At 38.0% G+C, this 20,734-nt stretch overlaps 1 protein-coding gene across 2 annotated transcripts in view; it reads right to left on the bottom strand.

Annotated features, from left to right (window-relative positions):
• Positions 1–8,045: 8,045 nt before the first annotated feature.
• The window catches only part of CTNNA3 (catenin alpha 3), a 464,394-nt gene continuing 451,705 nt past the window's right edge, over positions 8,046–20,734 (bottom strand). For both annotated transcript variants that reach the window (XM_082765467.1, XM_082765468.1), the window contains one exon: positions 8,046–11,376. In XM_082765467.1, the coding sequence (XP_082621593.1) occupies positions 11,089–11,376 (288 nt within the window). In that variant the 3' untranslated portion in view covers positions 8,046–11,088. The remainder of the gene's footprint in view (positions 11,377–20,734) is intronic.

The following is a 20,734-nucleotide window of genomic DNA, read 5'->3' as shown; positions in this document are numbered from 1 at the left end:
CTCTGGCCACTCTGGTTAGTTTGACTTTGTAAGATATCCTGTGCTGTACGCTGCCTAAGGCACTAGTCTGTCTTTTATCATCCTTTTAAATACTGGAATCTTTGAGGATTACAGTGGGCAATTAACACAGCTTGCTAAAACAGCTTGGTGTCTTCATTAAAGAAAACAAGTAAAAATGAAAATTGAAGAGAGTCTTGGTTCCAGGTAGGAAGTGATGTGAATAATTGCAGTTAGGTTGAGGCTGGGGTAGAAGCTGATCATTGGATCTTTTGTTTATTACTGGAGATTCTTCAGGAAGAGAAACAGGGTGGTGATTTTTTGGGTTGGTTTGTTTTGTTTTTTGTTGTTTTTTTTTTGTTTTGTTTTGTTTTTTTTGGGGGGGGGGGGGGCGGGGGGGGCTGGGAATGGACGGATGGTGACACACAACAGAGGTGTTTATCAGTGTTTATAATGCTGGTATAAAAACCACTGCAAAGTGGTCTGCTTTTGCTACTCTTCTGCTTCAGGCAGGATGGCCTGTGACAGGGGACATTGCTACCCAGTGCTTACAGGGTACAGTTGCTGTGACAAAGAATCTTACTATTGTTGTTTTCTCTGTTAAAAAGCATTGAGTCCCCCTGACTCCTATCTTAGAGAGAACTCAAAATAAAAGGGAGCTCACTTAGAAAGGCATGTTTGGTAGCTACTTTCAAATTCCTTGCTGTCTACACGTAATTAGTAGCTGCAAAGTGCTGAGTACAAGGTGGGAATGTGTAGAGACTCCATACAAAGAAATGCCATAGACCTTTTTGGAGCAAAGTAGCACTTTTTCTTTCCTGTGGGAAATGCTGGCTTTACAACAGAATTATAAACCAGAAGTTTTCCATGTTATGTAAATGTCACTGTGCCTCCATCTCTCCCGCTTTTTTCTTATCTCAGAAATAGGTAATGCATTCTCTTATGCAGAAATCTCAGAAGGAGCCTGCAGCAGCCCAGAGAAGACTGGGGTTCGCCGTTAATAGCCACACATGGTTGCTGGGGAGTGTGTGAACTTCCCCAGAGTGCAGGCTCCACGCTGGTGTTCAAGGCTACTGGAGACCTCAGCAGCTCAGAAGGGGACAGAAGGAAAATGTGGCCAGCAGCACAAGGCAGAGACTTGGGAATAAAATAGTGAGAGGGTGGAGGTGAGACCGGCTGGCACATCAGTTGACGTTATTGGAGGTACTCAAGGGGAAAATGAGACCTTTAAAAGTTACCCTAAAGCTTTGGGTTCATTAGACACCAGTCTCCAAGATACTGTAACATGGTCTGGTGTATGAATGCGTTTTCAAAAATTGAAACCTCAGTTCAGATCACAAACTAAACCCGTTACCTTATGAAACCTGGATCTATTAATATCCAGTGGCAGACAGTGTCTTACGTACAAGCTAAAAAAGCAAAATAGAATAAAGCAGAGTCTGGGACAAGAGGAATAAACACACAGTAGTTCTGAGGTTTTGAGTCTTGAATTTCCTTCCAGTTATAGGGTTGCCTACCCTGTGAGTATTATTTTTAGCTGAGAGTATGAGTTGAATTTACAGTACCTGTTTCAGATGAGATATTTCAGGCGGATACACTTGCTGAAATTTGTATATTTGTACGTGCTGCTTTCCTTTGACCAGCAGCCCTGAAAACATAGGGTTATGTATTCGGTGAGTAAAATAAGGAAAACAATTTGGAGATTGGAGGCTGAAGGAAGTGAATTATCTCCATCATTCTTGTTAACATATCACCTGCTTGACTTAAAAATACATTGGTTTCCATAATGTTTGCAGATAGACAAAGATGATTACATTGAAAACAGATTATTCTTAGCCCCAAAGAGGTTTTTGTTTTTGTGTTTTTTGTTTTTTTTTTTTTTTAATTAATTTTCTTCTTACTTTTTTCCCTGTTTCTTAACAAATATAAATATTCTGTTCAAGCTTTTCTGAGGTCTGCGGACATATTTACTCTGTGCTCTATTTTAATTGTTAGGGTATTAGGCTCCAATTTACTTTCTGACTGACTTGATGCAATTGCTGTGACCCGCAGCTGATATGTTTTAATTTTGTCATTAAGATTACTTCCAAACCAGAAAATTGAAGCTGAATATGGAAATGCTACACCTCACTAAGGATGAACATTCCTGTTCTTCCAATAGCACTAGCTATGAATTCTAACAGTTTTAGTTTGACAGCAGCAGGAAAAGAGAGTTATTTTTTTTGTCAGCCTAGGGCAAAATCAGCTAAGCATTAGGATAGTTGGATTACAGGCAAATGGTTTGTGGTGTGTGTGTAATTTTCCTTCTATTTGTTTTTACTGTATTTCTGTACTTTTGGAATTTGTGGCATGTGTATGGTCTGTATCTAAAGGAAGAGAGCTTTCCTGAATGGTGGAATGTGCCAGGAGTTGGCCAAGAGTGAAATCTGAGTTGCAAGCTTCTACTTTTTCACATTTACATCTTCTGTAACAGTCCATGCAACTTCTGGGAAGAAATGTTCCTTACAGTGACTGTACTTGGCAGATTCTTGAGACAGGTTGTTACCTTAACAAAATGTGCGAGCAGTGTGGCTTTTATTCTTCAAAGCACATAGGTACGATCCCAGGACCAGGCCCGGTGATAGATCATTTAAGCACATTCTTAGCTATGGTTGTTGCAATACTGGTAGATCCGTGATTCTTTGTAGTGGAAGTTGTTGCCCACCATGATGAAATGTTAAGAAGTACATCTTGTCAGTGTGGGTCAGAATGTGAAGCATGTTACCATAGTCTGACCAAATAATGTAAGGTGTAAATTCAGTGGCAATACCAGAAGATACAGTATTGTGTTGAAGACAGATCAAAAAGTAAATGTATTTCAGTCAAGATTTCCCAAACACTGAGTATTTTAGCCTACATTTGCATGTTATAGGGAATACAGCATCTCAAATAATTCAATTTTTCATTACTATTTGTACTAACTACATGAATTTGTCAAACAGATCAAACCAACAAATGATTAGTCTACCATATGTTATCTAATAACTTGGCAATAATGGTTTCAATAGGTCTGTATCCATTATCTATACATCATATTGAATGTTCCTTTCGAGCTTTGGTTCAGTCTGTGTATATAAAAGTCAAATACCCACAGTAATAAGATTCAACTACTTGGCTGTGAATTTTGTGCCCAAGTGATTCTGAGGTGATACCCTGTTTAAGGAAAAGGAGATTGCAGTAATGTAGGGCACAGTTTCTGAATGAGGAAGTAAGATCAGCAAAGAGCTTTTTTTAAAAAAGAAAACAAAACAAACACCTTTATTGCTTCATCTAAAATAAGGTTGAACATGTTTTTGTTAAGAAAAATATATACTGTTATGTCTGATGAGTAGCCAACCAAAATTAATTGAAAAATCTCTTCCTAGAATTACACACATGTCTTAATGCATAAGTCACTGTTCAGGGAGGCTTTGCATGTTCTATGTATACTTTGAGCAAAAATGTAGGAAGAGTGGTTCACTTTTTCTCCTTTCATACTCTAAAAAATCAAAATATGTGATGCTATTTTAGCACACTTGAGATATCAGAATTCACATAGAGAAAAGATAAATATACGTCTGCTTGGGAACTGAAATATGTTTCTTAAAACTGGTATACTAATGGCATTTTTTTTTTTTTAACTTGGGAGTAGTTTTCATTATATTCCTTCTTTTGCAATGTGTTTTCTGACCTGTTATGTTCTGGTGTTGTATTTTAGGTGATGGGAAGGCTTATTTGTGCGTGTATTTTGCTTACACTGAACTCGTATATTTTTGGCTGTCAGCTTTGGTCCTCAGCTGCTGGTGATGCAGAAAATTAATGGAGTCTTCAGCCCAGGCATTATGATAATAGAGTGCTTGAGGATGTGCCATCACCACCCACAAGACTCAATAGCTCATACTACCAATAAGCTCTTTGCCCTTTAGATTGCTGTATTAATAACCTTCATATTTTGTATTGTGGTATTTTAAAGTTGGCCCCAACCTACCTAAATAAAGACAAGTTGTTTGAAATGCAGCAAGAGGAAAGGGCAAGGAAGACTTATTTTCTTTGGGGGAGCATATCTCTTTACTGGTGGCAAGCTTTCTACCTGCTCAAAAGCACACTTCAAGGTGACCGATCGGTCTTAGCCAGCCGGAATGAGGGATAACATTTTTAAAGAACTGCTAGTGAGGAAGGACTACAGTAACTACTGTCAAGAGGATATTTTACCACTGATCTCAGAATAGCTGTGCAGATCTAGCCTGGCTGCTGAGCAAGCCACATACCCATTTTTCCTTGTTCTTTTTTTTTGTAATGTTTTGAGAAGATGATGAAGCAAAATGGGACCTTGGGAAGTGGGGTGAGCGTGTTGAAAATCTTCATGCTTAAAGAAATGTTGAAAACCTCTTGCTTAAAGAAAATGCAGCGTCCAGGACTGAGAACAGAAAGCTAATACTGAAGGAAGGGCATGAATATCAAAATGGGATGGGATAATGGGATATATGGAAATGGTATATGTGGAAATTAAAGGGTGGATCAGAAAAGAAAAGGATGGTGGGTTAATTGGTCACTGCACGTGAATAATGCTAGGAAGCTGTGGCAGGGGATTCAGTCGTTCCTCTCCTCCCTTTCTGGCCAACCTTGCAGACAGGCAAGCCAAGTGCCTCTGAGGAGCCAGAGGACTCCCAGTTAAGTTCCTGAGCATCAGATGAGTTGATTCTTCTGGAGCACACAGAGGCACATTGTGGTTAGGATGTGTCAGATGATGGACAGTAATACAGGTGGTATTCCAGGCAAGCCCATTCCTTCACCTGGCAGTAAAGGACAAAATACAGGAAGTTGTGACAGCAGCCACATCCCGAGTGTGCAGGACCTCACCTGTTGGTGCATAAAGACGTGGCCTGCCATGACAGCTTGAATCTTAATGTACGAGTAGGTACCATCTACATGCAACATCGCATTTATAGTGCTGGTCCCCCTCCCTTTCCTTTTAGTTAAAAGTGCTTAGTAACAGCTGTGTAGTGGTCGCTATTAAGCAGAAGAATATGGTACAAACCTCATGATGTTTTTTCATAGGACGTGCTTATCAGGCCTAAGTAGGAATGTTTTATTTATCCTTTCTGTTGGTTGCTGCCTATTCAAGCTCTAAATGACATCACTGAGGGTTTGCACTTTGTGGCTTGCTGCGTGAAGTCCTTAGTACCTCAAATTGAAATAAGTAGTAACATGAACATAATCGGTGTAACTTACCGTTAGGAAGGCTTCCAATAGTTGCGTAAGTTACTGTAAAATAACCTGGGTGAGTAATGCAAAATCTATACACTTGTAAAATCTGTGGTCAGGAACAAGTTTAGGATGGAGAAAACAGGACTAGATTGGGTTCACAGAGGGATTGGAAGGCAAAAATTTCCTCAATTCTTGTAAGGTCTTCCCTCCAGGGAAATTCTGTTTTCCTGGAAAAGTCCTTCATTTGAAAGATGTTTTTCTCCACCAGAGAAGCTTAAAAAATACAAAGAAAGGTTAGTTTTCTTCCTCTCTCTCCCCTCCTGTCAGCTGTGCTGTCTAGCTGGGCGAACAGAGCTTGATGCTCTGTTCCATGTTTTGAAAGCGTGGGAGCTATTTCCTGTCGTGTTTCTATCTAATGAGGGAGCTCTGGGAGCTTAGCAGACAAAATACCTACCAGCAGGCTGGCTGAAGCAGTTAGCACCGGCTCCCTTGACATTTGGTCCCTCTGCTTCCATGGAAGAGGAGTGCCAGGAGGTACAATCTGCCCCCAGCTGATGAGCCACATGACTATTTTCAGCTGCTTTTAAATCATTTCCTGTATTATGTATAAATAATTGAGAACCACGGCAGAAAAGCTAATAGCTCTAAAATACATGTAGCCAGGCTCGCAGAAGACAGACTCCAAAGGAAACATCATCCTGCATGACAAGATGTCTCCTTAGTCTACAGCCTGCTTACACATGTATGCAGCCATTTTCACTATCAGGAAGTAGAAAATAGTTTCCTATCCTATTAAGAACTCCTTAAAATTAAAATTGCTAGATCAATCTCTTGTACTGCAGGCTCAGATCTTAAATATTTCTTGTATTTTGGAGTCAAAAATTAGGCCCTCAGCTTTCAATTTCTTTGACTAGCAGTAAGTTTCTTCCCCTGATGGTAGACACCAGGGACTTTGAAGCATTTTCTTGGTTTGTTTTACATAACTCTAAAGCCATTTCCGTTTTGGATACATTTTTTTTTTTTTTTTTTTTACTACAAAGTTTCCAAAGAGTTAAGGTTATTAATTGAAGGGTGGGTATTCATCATTGCAGCAGTGTCACTTAGTGTGCAACAAAAAATCTGTAAAATTTTTTCATCCGTGGTGTGGAGCATTTTTATCACTTTCAAAGGAAGCTTTACAAAACAAACCCACTAACCATGTTGACAGAGTAAATCACTTCTGTTATGCCAGGGAAAACACAAATGAAATGGTGTAATCTGCTTAATCTTTATTATTTAATTACTAATATACTCTTAAATTGCACTCTGTTGGACAATTTCTCATCACTGCTTTTATTATGCTAACTTTCTTCACAGCACAACAGTGTTTTTAGTGGGTTGTTGGAGAGGAAGTGGGTTATTAGCAATTGTGTATAGCCAGAGCTTACCTCAGTGTTAAAAAACAAAATTGAACTGGATGCAGAGGAGGCGATGCAGAGGAGGCTGCAGAATTGGGATGGATGAACAGACACGTTTATCTGCTACCAGTGATTCAGTTCCACAATCTTATGATTGTCTATTGATAGTTTCACTTCATCCAAAACATGTTCTAAGAAAGTAGGTTTTAAATTTCACTGCTGTTTTAGCCTTAAAGAAAGTTAAGCTTTTCTCACTTAAAAAAAGTCCTCTTACCGTGATTTTCAGGGGGGAGGGGGGTGAAACGATTGGGGAGTAGAGGCAGGCAGAGGAGAAGTCTCCCTGCAGAGTGTAAAAAGGGTACAAGGTCCCTTCTTACTCTTATTGCTAAAAAGAAGAAAAAAAAAAAAGGAAAAAAACCAAACAAAAATAAAACAAAACAAAAAACAATATAGTTAAACAGACACAAGCGAATAAACACGTTTATTTGCATGGATAGTCATTATTTGCTGTATTTGATTTTAGATTCTTCTTTTCTGAAAATGAATGACAGTTTTGTTTTAATCCAACCAAAGGGATTGGGCTCTAATTTATGTACTTACTTCCTGAGCCAAATACATGGGCAATCGCTAGAGTTTAACCAAGAACAGTACACAAGGGACAAGTAGTTGCTGGGAGCACAAACAGCAGGTATGACCATGTAGAATTTTATTGTCTACTATTGGTGAAAACTTACAAATATTTTCTTCAAAAATAATGCTTCTAAAAACTCATTTAAACTTCATTTATAAACACATTGTTTCTTAAACGCTTCAACTGTAAACCCACTGAAAACAGCACAAGATGCCCTCAAAAGATCTAAAACCCCTTTTAAAACCATCTGGAATGGCAGACTTGTGTGTTGCCACACTGCCTAGTCATCTCCACTGAAGATGCAGCTATAAAGCTTCTCTACAGTTACCAGGTTAATGGCACGATTGGGCCAAACCAAGAGTGTATTACCAGCTATTTCCCACCTTATTCTATACCATTCCCTTCCGAACACAGTCAATCAGTTATGTCAAAGCAGATTTATTGTGTAAAAAGGCAGGGCTTCAGGGGTGGGCAGAAGTGGACGGACACATACCTAATTTTTCTGAGTTCTCTGAAGTTCCAAGGTATTAGAGGACTTACGTTACTTACCAGGAATGGCTCACTAAGTTCAGGTAATAAGAGAGTAATTGGGACAAACTGGAAGCTATGCGCAGTGCAATCTGCAGTGACAAGAACTGCCTTTTATAAATGAAAAGCACTAAATATTACAGGAAACAACATCAGCAGTGAGAGCAGTGTGATGCAACCAGGTTGTGGGCTTTAATAATCAAAAATCAACAGCTTCAATATTCTCAGAAATGGTTTAATTTTGTTTTCTTTTACTAATGTACAAACTACATAATCTATGTAGTCCAAAGGCTACATAGTCTATGGACTTTTTTTTCTTTTAAATAAAACTGCCCTAGTTGTCCGTCACGCTTTGTACCATAATGTGGTAATGGGGAGTGGATGAGGTAAGCTAATGAAACGATGCGAGCTGCTGGAATGAGAAAGCCCTGTAAAGCTCTACTCTAGCTAAGAACCTAGTTTGCAAGGTCAATGCTCCTACACTATGGATACCATGCAAACACTAAGGCAAAACAACAGCGAAGTGAAAAAATATTCTCTGAAAACCAGGGCTAGAAAGGAATGTGCAAACTACAGAATGAAGTAAGTAACTGTGTCTGAATAAAGCATACTGAGCAGCACATTGTCCATCAGCATTATTAATAGTGGCAGAGAAGGTTGCCTACTTTCCAGATCTGCTGAGGGAGGTAATGAGCTAATACAACAGATTTTTTAGAACTTCAGGATTTGTTTCTCATCTCTCTGTCTCCTTAGGTAGGAATAAACTTCACCTTGTCATGTTTTCACTTGGGTTTGAATTTTAGCCAAGAAGCAGAAGTCCAGATACAGTTAACACATCATTCTTTTAGCTATTCTCAGAAAGCAACTGCGGCTTTTGATTTCCTTGTTCATTTACATATTTTTTCCCCACCCCTAATAAATTCCTATGTAGTAGGGACAGTATTGGATGCTGAGATGAAACTGGCTATTGAGAATGGCCAGGCTAAAAGAGCTGGGACTGGTATTGTAGTCATGAACATGATATTAAGCAATAAACTGTGTCTTAGTGATGAGAGTGCTAGAAGAGCTCTAATGTAAACCAGGCTAGTAAGATCACACTTAGTATGCTAGAGAAGCCGGAACTTACAGCAATAAGAAAGCCTGGCAGGCATTTAAACAGGGTTTTGCTACTGCTGGAGACTAGAACAGAAACACATCCAAACAACCCACAATGCTGAAAGTGGTGTGCAATCTTTTAATTAATAATATGAAAACAAAACATAAGTTACAAACATCTAATGTCAATGTGAACTTATACCAAAGATGTATCCCAGAGATGCGAGGTGTGTTCTTTTCTTTTTCAAGAGTAATGCCCCCCAAGCCCAAGATTATTTTAATTTGCCTGTTGCCTTTTGGACTTGAATGTTGTATGGGGAATATGTAATCAAAGAGGGTGGGCCAGAGCCTGAATTTCTATTTGGAGATTTTAGCTTTAAGATGTGACAATCTATACTCTCCCGAGCAGTGCACCACAAAAAAAAATATCCTTCTTAGCTCTGCTTAGTGTGCTAGCAGACATACTGAACGTATATCATATGACCAGCTCTATATTGTATCTACCTGCTCTACTTGACTGTTAACTGCTTCCCACTGTGTATTCCTAAAAGGATTAGCAAGTACCTACATGTGTTGCCAAGATCTTGTGAAAATATGGGAGGGGATTTGTATCGGAAAAGTGCTGTTCCCCCTCCCCCCCCCAGCTTCTTCATTTTATTTCATTTGACAGATAGTACAGTAGTAAAGTTGGGGACAGTGGAATACTGATCTGTAAAATCTTTAATGCATGATGACTATAGGTTTTGTGGAGCTTCTTCACCAACGGCCTAGAAATTTACATTGCTCCACTGTCCTGATCCTGTGCACAGGCTCTTAGAGAGCAGCCACAACAGGAAAAAACAAAAACAGTTCAAGGTTATTTCTGCTGCCTAAGTGGAGCTGTTTAGGGGCACTATTGTGCAAACATGGTAGTAAATGACAGAGCAGTAGCCCATACTTCGGAACCTCCTCCTAATCGTAGTCAATGATGCATCATGAAGTTCTGCAATTTGAGGGAGTTCTTATACCTGAGCAAATTTAAAAAAAAAAAAAAAGGAAAGAAAAATCTACTTGCTAAGGAAAGACATTTAGTTAGGTGAGGTCTGGGAAAAATTAGTGATAAGGCAGGGAAGACTTTTGCTTTAAAAAGTCAGCCCAAGCAGATTTAGTATTTAAACAGATCCAGAAAAAAAATCTTTCCATAAGAATCTTACAGAATGGTGATAATCAGAGTAGTATCGCTTATCTTCATTATGTATGTTGAAATATAATGCAGTAATTTAGCAAGTTGCTAGACAGCACAGTCCTACGTTTGGGACTCTACTTCCATAAGCAAAGCCATCAAGTTGGCTAGTTACCTTGCAAAAATCTCACCATTCTTCAGATTCAAGACGTGTCTGTGTCACTTGCACAGTAGACTTGGAATAATGATGCATTTCATACTTGTTCTTTTGTGCTGTGATTAGAAAAGTTTCTGTTGTTACTGCAATAATCAATCAGCCAGATGAATTAGAGGTCACAGAATACAGTAGGAAACAGAACACTGAACAATGGTAACGTTTCAAAGGCCGTTTTAAAGAGCTATTATTGCTGTGCTGCAGTTAGTGCTTTTTTGTTACATTATCATGTCCATGTTGTTATAACATTTGTTTCTTCAAACATTTTCAAGTTTACATTTCCTCTATTTTTACATAAAGCTGGGCCTTAGAGGTGGTTGATCTTTGGACCTTTCAAACAGGATAAAAAGTAAAGGCCAAAATTCTCAGCATAAAGTAGTCCAGCTGTTTTGATCACAGTGTAACTATCTTGATAAAGGACATTCCCAGTAAACAGTGTTCAAAAATATTGTATGTCATAAACTACAATTAAGTTTAAGATTGGCCTCATTCATCCCTACTGAAGGAATGCCTGTCCCTAGCAGATGCAGGACTTTCGGCAGAGTTCGGCACATTGCATCCTGCTTTTCCACTACTGTAGCACAGTCCTCTCACGTATCACTCAAAGTGCTCTGCTGAAAACATGCAGTATAAAGACATGATAGTTTGACACTGCAAGACAATTTTTTTCAACTGTGTGCTGTTAATTAATCCAACATTGTTTTCAAAGTAATTTAAGCAAGTGTTAACTTAGAGATTTAGGGGAAAGCAAAACACTAACATACATTATTATTAAATAAGTAGGGGGAAGAGGTGAAAAACTTAGAATTTCAAGATAGAGACACAAAGTGGCAGAATATTAGACTATTTCTCTGCCTCTAAATTCACTCATGACTTGAACAGGATGGATTCTCTTCTTTGCAGAACCTTTTCTGACAGCTGCATAGATTTCTTCTGGCTTCTCTCTTTTAATTAAGGGCTTCTTCTCTGGAGCTTTCATTCTCCACATCACAACAGGATGTCGTGGGCCAGTAGGACTCTGAATCTTGATAATCTTTGTGGATGCAATATAGGACATTTTCACTGTCTGCACCACAGCATTCATTAAATTCTTGGCAGCCTGAATTAGTGAAGTGACGCTATCCAACTGTAATTAAAAAAAAATATTAAATATTTTTTTTTAAAAACTGAAACATTAGTCTAGGAAAAGCCTCCTTTTAATCACAATATGCTCAGGAATAAACAACAGTTAAAACCGAAGACTACCACACTAAAACAAAATTTCTTGGTTTTCCCTTGGTGTGTTTGATCATTATATCCATGTTCTGATGCTCAGACTTGAAGTGATAGACAAAAATCTGTGCTGATGGAGTAAAAAGGTTTACATAGATGTTTGTTGCATTTTATTTTTTTGTGTGTGTGTGAATTCATAATGCTTGTCTGCAGGGTATCACTGCAATTACTACTGATGGATAATTAAACCAACTCAAGAGATGTAAAAATGTTACCCATTATTTCCTTTGCATCAACACTAGGTAAATTCTCCAGCTGCTCCCATCACATTCCAGGTGCTCTCACATGCTCCTAAGCAACGGAGGATATTGTCAAGTAGCTGGATTAGTCAGAGCTGCTGAACCTAGTCTTAGTGGCCAGGATGCTTAAAGGTAACTAAGAGCAGGAGAGCACATGGAAATCTCAGCAACTGTGGCCCACCAAAAAAAAAATTAATAAAATAAAACGCTAAGTGGACTGAGTACATATGCTGTAGGAAAAGGTAAAATGTAAAATTTAACATATGACTTCTAAAGTTCATTCATTGCTCTATCATGTGAGATTTTTCATTGGGATTTCCAGTTTGTAATAGTCATCTAATCGTTGCATGGCAGTATTTCAAACTAAGACAAGTATGTATGGGGACTGATGTGTATAAACTTTAGGTAAACAGACTGCCTGGCCATGCTGGTAGGATAAGCAGTTAAGCATAATTCTTGTGATGCTGTTTTAGCAAAATTCGAGTTGAATGAAAGTTCGCAGTTCAAAGCCTAATGTATCTTTCAAATAATGCCTTTGTACCATTTTAATAACTTCCACACTCAGTCAGTGAAATGCTCTGATCAGAGGCTTTGCCATTATATTCCTGGAATGTCTTCAGTTGCCCAAGGATCCCTTTTTCTAGGCAGGATGACTGGCGTTATAGGTATCAACTTACTGGTACGTGAACTGATGATGTCTGTATTTCAAACTGTTGATTACTGTCTTGATAAAATGTATGTTAATTGATTATAGGAAGTGATAAGCAGCAGCATGTGAGAAAAAAAAAAATCATAATCTTGTTTATTTTGTGTGGTAATCAGAGGTAAATTGTGGGCACACACATGCACGCAGTTTCGTCTGTCCTCAGGCTGTCGCCTTCTAGAAAAGCTGACAAAGCCATGATTTTGACAGCTTCCATGGATCCTCTTTAAATACATATATATATATATATACACATATATACATGCGCGTGCATACACACACCCCTGGTTGATATTGGTGGCATTGTAAGCACACGCTTTTCTAGCATCGTCTGTACAGTAACACCAATATGAAGATGCTCCTGGGTGCCAGCAGATGCAAAGAAAAGCTGGGTTTGTTTCTATGGCAGAAGCTTTATGGGCTTATGGGGCTTTTGTTTCTAAGTGATGTAAATTTCTGTAATCCTTCCACTTTTTTCAAGTGGCCTGGTGTTGGAGCCACACTAGGCTGGGTAGCAAGCTGGGCTGGGGTATTTGGCAAGTTCAGTCATGGCTTCTCAGGACAGAAAAAAAAATTTGCTTCCATTGAAGGGAAAAAGTTTCTAGAAGAAATGTGTACCAGCATCTAGGCTGGGCATCAACATTGCACCCCAAACCATCCAGTTATTGTAACCCTGGCTTATACTGTAAAGTATGTCAAATGAAGTAGAATCCTTCTAGGTGGCAGTTAGAGCTTACAGGCTTTTCTCTCCTATGGGCAGTGAATAGTTACCACTTCACTCTGGCTTCTGTGGGTCCTTTCAACAAAATAGCCATGGGCTCTTAACAGTCCACAGCTTCTTCATCATGCCATTGTGCACCACTGCGATCAAGAAGAAAGTTATTTCTATTTCTTAAACCATAATGATATATCTATTATTAAGTAAATAAAATATGCTTTACAGTTATCTAATTTTGAAGAGGGTGTAATGTCAATTAGATGTGACATTTCTGCTTCATGTATGAGCATATCAGGCTGCTCATAGCTTGACACACGCTCACTGGAGCAGAAACCTATCAACTCAGGCATTTTAAATGCCAAAATTGAGGACTCTGAATTATAAACTCAACTGTCCAGCTCCACCAAACTGAACTGCCTGAATTCCACTGCCCCCTTGCCATGCCATAGGAACTGAAGCTCTGCCGTATTACTTAAGATCTACAGAAGATGCCCTGAGATGCAGATACCTAAAATAAAATCTTAAAACATAGGTTTGGTATGCCTCCCAGGTAAAATGCAGAATACATAACTACCACTAAGGATGTTTAAATCAGTGTTTGTGCTGCATTTGCCATAGCAGAGGTGGATGTGGGTATGGTGGAGGTGGGAATGTTATGTCAGGATGGGCAGAAATGTTCATTTATTTTATGATGCCCTTGGCATCTCTGAATAGGCAATGAAATGTAGGATAACTTACTTAATGTAATTTACTTAATGCTATCCTTTAGGATATTCACACTATTTGTGTTGTCTTAGTTTCTTCTTCCCCTCGGTGTTCTGGATGTGTCTTACAATATCCTTGGTTAAATACAGAAAATGTGAGTATTGTGAGGCAAAAGCGTACTGGTATTTCTGAACCACATTCACAATTTTGGAGAAGGTTTTAGGATATGTTCTTGAAGCTACAGATAGTAAGTATGAGGCTATGCATTTTGTTGTTGTTGTCGATTCTTTCTAGAGAGCAGCTGTTTTTATACTTCAATACCAGTAACATTACTGAGTTTGATGTAAATCTATTATTCTATAAACTGAATGTATTCAAGTACTGTCTTCGCTTGGATGCTTTTATCTCAAATATTCAGCAGGTTCTTCCAGGTGTCCTATCTAGGAAAACCAATGAAATGAAACTTGGCATAATTGAAAGAGCGATAAAATATTAATTGAGCATTTAAGTTCATCTTATTTAGAGACACATAGCTGCAAAGTTTTCAGTCTGCAGCAAGTGGTGTATAAAGATTCACTAGCAAAACAAAGAAACCAGCCACAAACAAAGGTTGTCTTATTTTTGCCCAACTCTCACTTTTGCTCTTTCTGCACTTCCCATGAAGACACAGTGTTCCAGCTTCCACGTTTTGCAGGTCTCACTGTGTCAGTCAAAACAGTAATTCCTGAAAGGATTTGGGAAAAGTGTCCCTTACTGTATCTTCCCTCGTTAAAATGTCATCTCCTGTCGGCAAGTGGTATCTCTTTACTGCTACTTCACTGAGGAGACAGAATGATTCTCTAACTACAGTAACTTCACATTATGGTGACATACAGAGGATACAGAACTGAAGGTAGTAATTTAAAAAACCAAAAAAAAAACAAAACAGTACCAACAAAAATCAGACTAGTAGCACTCAGGCTGGCATGAGCTATTGTCTCCAGCACTTGCGTTGCTGTTGCATATATGAAAGGATGTGCCCTGCCTTTTCCCAGAATCGTGGCACAGTACACAAGCACAGTCAATGGCCCATCTTGCTGAAAAGCATTCAAAGTCAGAATTCTTGTAGGCAAATTCTTCATTGAGTAACAAAGCCAATAATTTGGAACTTGGTACTTTTAATTGTTTACATGCATTGTATTTCTCGTTATTTGGAAAATAATTTAGTGTCTTGGGAGTAGTAGCAATCCATTTATATAAAGAGTGTAATATAATAACTGATAGGATTATTTTTATGTAATGTTCTCAATGCTAAACAGATTCATGACTTAAAATGTAAAGGTACTTTTGTGTTGAAGTGTTTTCCTGTATACTAAGAAAGCGATGCTTGCCTTGTGATGTGTCAGTATTAGTTGTTTCTGTTAGTTAGAAGAATACAGAATTTCCTTATTCTTAGAGCAGGTAAATACGTCATTCTCCTGTTCATATTCTTTGCATAGACTAGCAGATGCTGTCTCATTGACATAAAGAAGCGGCAAACAATGCAGGCTGATACTCACAAAGCATTTCTTGACACATAATAAGCAGGTCTGTTAGAACCACATTTGGTTCTAACAGCAATACTTTTTATTCATCTCCTGGGAACAATTTTTTTAAAGGAAATAAAATTGTAGTACTAAAGCACGGATTTATCAATTGGCTGCTTGCAATCTGCCAAGTCTTATTTACAGTTTAACTACACTTTAATCAATAATTAAGTATCAAATACACAACCTATTCAGTATTTGAAGTCAGAACTTAAAAATCTTTTGGAATCAAGGTCAGCTATTAAAAACATATCTGAATTGAACTATTTGACTTAAATGTGTTTGAAGCAAATTTTGTTAGATTAATCAAAGAAGGACTGAATTTGATGATTTCTAAAAATAACATGAAATCTACCTTTTAAGGAATAGCGAGCTGTTGAGAGACTAAGGTAAGAAAACTTACTATGGTACACTTCTAGTTTTTTCTCCCTTATTTATAAGATTTTCTGTTAATTTATAGTTCTTTCAGTGATGCTGCTATATAAAATAGTGTTTTAACCAATTTGTATTCATCTCCTTAAAGAGTGGAATAAAAACTCTAAATGTAAACATCTGAATCAAAACAAACAGGTAAACTGTTAAGAGTGGAATCCCAAACATTGAAGACATTGGAGTTTTCCTTTCCCAGAGCCAGGATTTTAACAGCAGTTATCTTATTTTTTGAACTGAGGATGTTTACATTTCAACTTTTTTTTTTTTCCACACAGAGCAGTGATAATTCCATTTAACAAAAAATTAAGGTTTTAGTTTAAAAGTGGCACAAGAAGGTGGGGGGTTCTAGAAAGCACAGGCAAAGGTCAAGAGTTGGAAGCACTTCATTAGTTGCCATGTTTCTTAATGTACCTGCCAGATGACATTCACAGTAGATTTAGTCCCCATACAAAATAAATGGCTACATAATAAGCCAAAGGGAGACTTTCTGTTGTGATTTTTCTTTGCTGTTATTAAAAACTGATCCTTCTTCCCCAATAAGCCTATCTTTGGCTCACCTCTGTCTTGCCACACTCTCCCCTTGGAGTATCAGACTTTGTGGAACTGCTCTAGGGAAATCTGCTTTATTGTGTGAGTGGGCAATCTAGGGGTGTTTATTTCTCAATAAGCTTAATTATTGTAAAAATGTGGCTATTCTATAGGTTATCTATGTGTCTGTGTACCTAGTAATTACATTAACAGACTGCAAGGATATTTGGGGGTTACTGCTTTTTACCTATTTTTCAGGTGGAGAAATTGAATATAATCAGGAAAACAACTAACCATTACTTGAATCTATGTAGGATTTGAAGAACTGAAATTGAGTCCTATAATTAGACCAGGCCCTGTGTCAGAGTTAAAAGATAAACAACTTACTGAAGAACCATAAGACCATTTCCCTGATGCACCATAACGGAACATAACACTTGTATGGGTAGCTAACCAAGTCCCTTCAAAGTTCTGCCACTTTCACTTAAAGGAGGGTTTTAAAAAAACAGATGTCTGATCATTGAAAAAATGGTCCTTGAGAAAAAGAGAATAGTATGGTTTAATTTAAATTCTTCACTAGCTGTCTTCTTCACTTGGATTAGTTTGCAAAGAATTGGAGACCAATGGTTTAGTTTAAGGTGCTTGTTTTGAAAACATACTGAGTGTATGAACGATAATCTATGCCCTGATTTTACTCATACACAAAGTAGTTATTTTAAGGAAAAGCTACCTGTGTTGTACGTTGCTATTATGTACTTTCTTCCTTCTGTAAACTAGTTCTTCTAGGTAGATGGACTTCAGAAAGCAGTAGTAACTGAGCTGACCCTAAGTAAGTAAGAACCATATTCCTTTTTTATGTTTCCAAAGGCCAGAGGATTTTTATGTATTCACACTTACAGCCATACACTAGGCACATGCAGGGGAAGATACAGTGTTATTGTATTAAAAAAAAAAAAAAATAGGCAAACATTTTTTACAGCTCTCAGTAAAAGAAAATTTTAAAATAATAATCCAACTCTTAGTGACTGAAGTCAACTTTTAGAAAATGTAATGTTTTATTACTGTCAGATTCAAATGCTGTGTAATCGTATGCATGGGTTAAGGCCCTCTAAGCAGCCCTTCACCATTATTAGTTGAAAGAAACTGAACTGACAGTTCCTAATGACATGGAGAAATAATAGTGAGGAGAAACAAACTGGCTGAACAAGGAGCAGCAGCTGTGCCTCTAGCACACACAGGCATCAGTTCTGTCAGAACAGTAGCTATGGACATGAAGCAACATAGATGAGCAGTTTTTTCATTGAAGGTCACGCAGCAGTACCGGCAGGACAGCATTGCTCTCATCAGTGGAACAAATGGTCCACCTATATTAAATCCAGTTGGCTGTTTCAGTGGTCAGTATTTCAAAATGACTGCCAGTTTGTTACTAAGCCCTTTGTTCCCATTCTTTGGGCCTACAGGGAAGACATTCTGCCTTCTCCAATTCTTTTCTTTAGGAGGGAGAAACAAACCAAAACAGGAACCCTAAGAGCAACTGCAGTGCACTGCTCCCCATCTCATCCCCTGCTAAAGAAGCAGCTCTTAAACAGGCAAAATGCCAGCTCTTGCTGGTGGCTTCTTCTAGCAGTAACTAAAATCCTCCAACTGTTTTAAAAAAAAAAAAAAAAAAAGCACTGAAGCACTGAGCAGCCTGCCAGCTGCCACAGTCCTTGCATGTTGCCTCAGACATTATTTTCCTGGGGCATGGTTATCCAAGAATTGTAAAGGCTGTGGTAGCAGCTACACATATCCTATCTTGTACTTTACTACATGCTAGCTGTGGTCTTGGCTCCATGGTTTTCACTGTCAGCCTTCAAAGCTGAAAACATGTTTATAGGAAAGTCTTGCAGGAAATGTAACTGGCATGGTAACTAAGGAAGTGAAACAGATTTTTAAATCTAGCCTTTATGTATGAAGTCTGAAGCATGACAGCAACTGTATTTAGCACCAAAGTAGACTTATGTAAGTATTTAAATAAGTCTGGTACTTGAGACAACAGGAAAGTTCCGAGATAAAAGAGACTATTTTCAGAAAAAGCAGTGAAATAGCCTTTAGTGCACAGGTAAGGCTCGCTAACATGAGAGAGATCTTTTCTATGCTAGCTAGGAATTTCTGTGAATTACTGTAGGAATTTTCTAGGAATTACTGTAACTCTGAGAACTTCCTTCTAGATTTTTTTCTTTATAAGACTAAAAGACTTCCTTTTGACCTGCAGGATCTCCCTGGCCAAAGAGGATAAAATGAAACACAAGAAACATGTCGTAAAATAGCACAAAAAGGAATTGTTTGTCAGGAGTTACAGATAGAGACGCTTTCATATGTTGATTTTATGCCCCATTATATAATTCTGTTTTTTAATCCATTGTTGAAACAAGTATGCTGTCAGCATGCTAAGTACTTAATGTGTAGAAGTACTTCATACATAGAAATATTTTTTGTTAGCATGAAAGATTAAATACTGATAAAGGAATTTTTAATGAATGGAAAAACTGAAGTGAATGAACGTATATCCCCCGCTATTCTTCTGTATGCGTTCCCTTTTACAACCATGGTAAGTGGGGCTTAGAACACCTACTGAGCTACTGTCTGGAATGAAGACACTGGGCTCAGGGAAGGGCACAGGGAATGGCATGTGGCGGCATAACTGAATGTAGTAAGAAACTCTAAGCTTATATGGCTTGAAGTCAAAAAGCCACTAACTGAGGAAGGCAGGCGGACAGTCAGTAGGATTTACAAATCATTCATGGTTGTCCCAGGACAACTGTCCTCTTCAACCTACACTATTGATACGGGAAGGTATTAATTTCATATGGGAAACGTTCAAGGGGAGATTCTCAAAGGAGTTACAGGAAAGACAAGGACAAGGTTACAGGGACACAGATAAAAAGCAGGTAGAAGAAAGAAGATACAACAGAGAATGAACAATTATGAGGTGTATATGGATTAAAATAAACTTTTTCATATACGTAATACTCTTGTTATACTTAAGACACAGCTGAGGGATGGCAATGAATAAAGTAGTTCAGTCTTACCGATGTATGTGCATGGGTACAGAAATGAGAAATTGCAGGCAACCAGTGAAAGCCAAAGAGTAGCAACCTTTACATGTTTCCTGTCCAATATCCTTCCTAATACATGTTTTCCTGTAACAGATCTTCACCAGGGGAAGGGTAGTATCATTCAAGACATTCAAGATTCAAGATTCATGAATTCTGTACTTAACAAGAACTCTACTTGCAAAGGCCTGCCCTCTTTTTTCTTAATCATGCCTGATGTTTTTCTTTCTGGTTCTTATTTTATTAGCATAAATAGATGAGAGAAGATCAGATGGGAGAACACAATCCTAATCCAGCTATAGTTCTGACCTTAAAAAAAAAAAAAACAACTAACTTTGCTTTTATAAAATAACTTTGATTATATGTGAACAAAACATCAAGATTTAGCAGTGTTACATAAGCCATAAGAAATTGGCTAGAAGGGTGGAATTCAGCTGCCTGAGCAGATACTTGGCAGACAGTAAGGGAAGAGATGTTCTGTCTGCATATTTTCTACAGCATTTTCCTAACTGTACTCCCAAATCTTTGTGTGTGTCTGAGAGAAAGAGATCAATAGAGAAGATATACATTGTCACCTTCTGTTCTACTTTCTGCAATACCTTCTCCTTCTACTTTTTCCAAGCCAAGCTAACTCACATAGTCAAATTCTAAACCAAGGCCCCATGTGGACTTTCAAAGACAGAATTTTTTCCAGCTTTGACAAAGAAAAAGCAATTCAGTGATCAGCAATACCATATCACTTTCTATAAAACGTATGTTTTTAATTCTTTTATTCTTAGTCCTAGCAGCCACTTTATCTTCTTTGAAGTAATATGTATAAATAGCTCATTTAGTTACGTATTAGAACTAGCCTTCTAGGAAAACCATCAGCACAGTTTGCTTTGGTTTTGTTTTCATAGAATTACAATTTTAGTTGAGGAAAGACAGGTGAGCACAGCCCATCATGAATACCTTCCCAGTAACAGGTGTTTAGACCAGTGAGAAAAAACACACAATTTTAAGCCTAGTCATTTAAATTTTGATACCAACCAGCAATCTCCACTGACTGTAAAACATCCAACAAAATATTGCTATAAAACGTCGGTATTTCAAAGTCTCATATTGGCAATGGTGGGTTCCTTCTGCTTTTTTTACGAACATACTGATTGTTCTTCTGATACATGTATGTACTTCAGGACTGTGGATGTGTGAAGTTTTCATTAGGAGGAAAGTATTAAAAGGTAAGAG

This window comes from Aythya marila, assembly GCF_965140915.1.
Source record: "Aythya marila genome assembly, chromosome: 7".
Lineage (NCBI taxonomy): Eukaryota > Metazoa > Chordata > Aves > Anseriformes > Anatidae > Aythya > Aythya marila.
The sequence above is the reverse complement of the archived record's forward strand: the minus strand, read 5'-3'. Positions and strand labels throughout refer to the sequence as shown.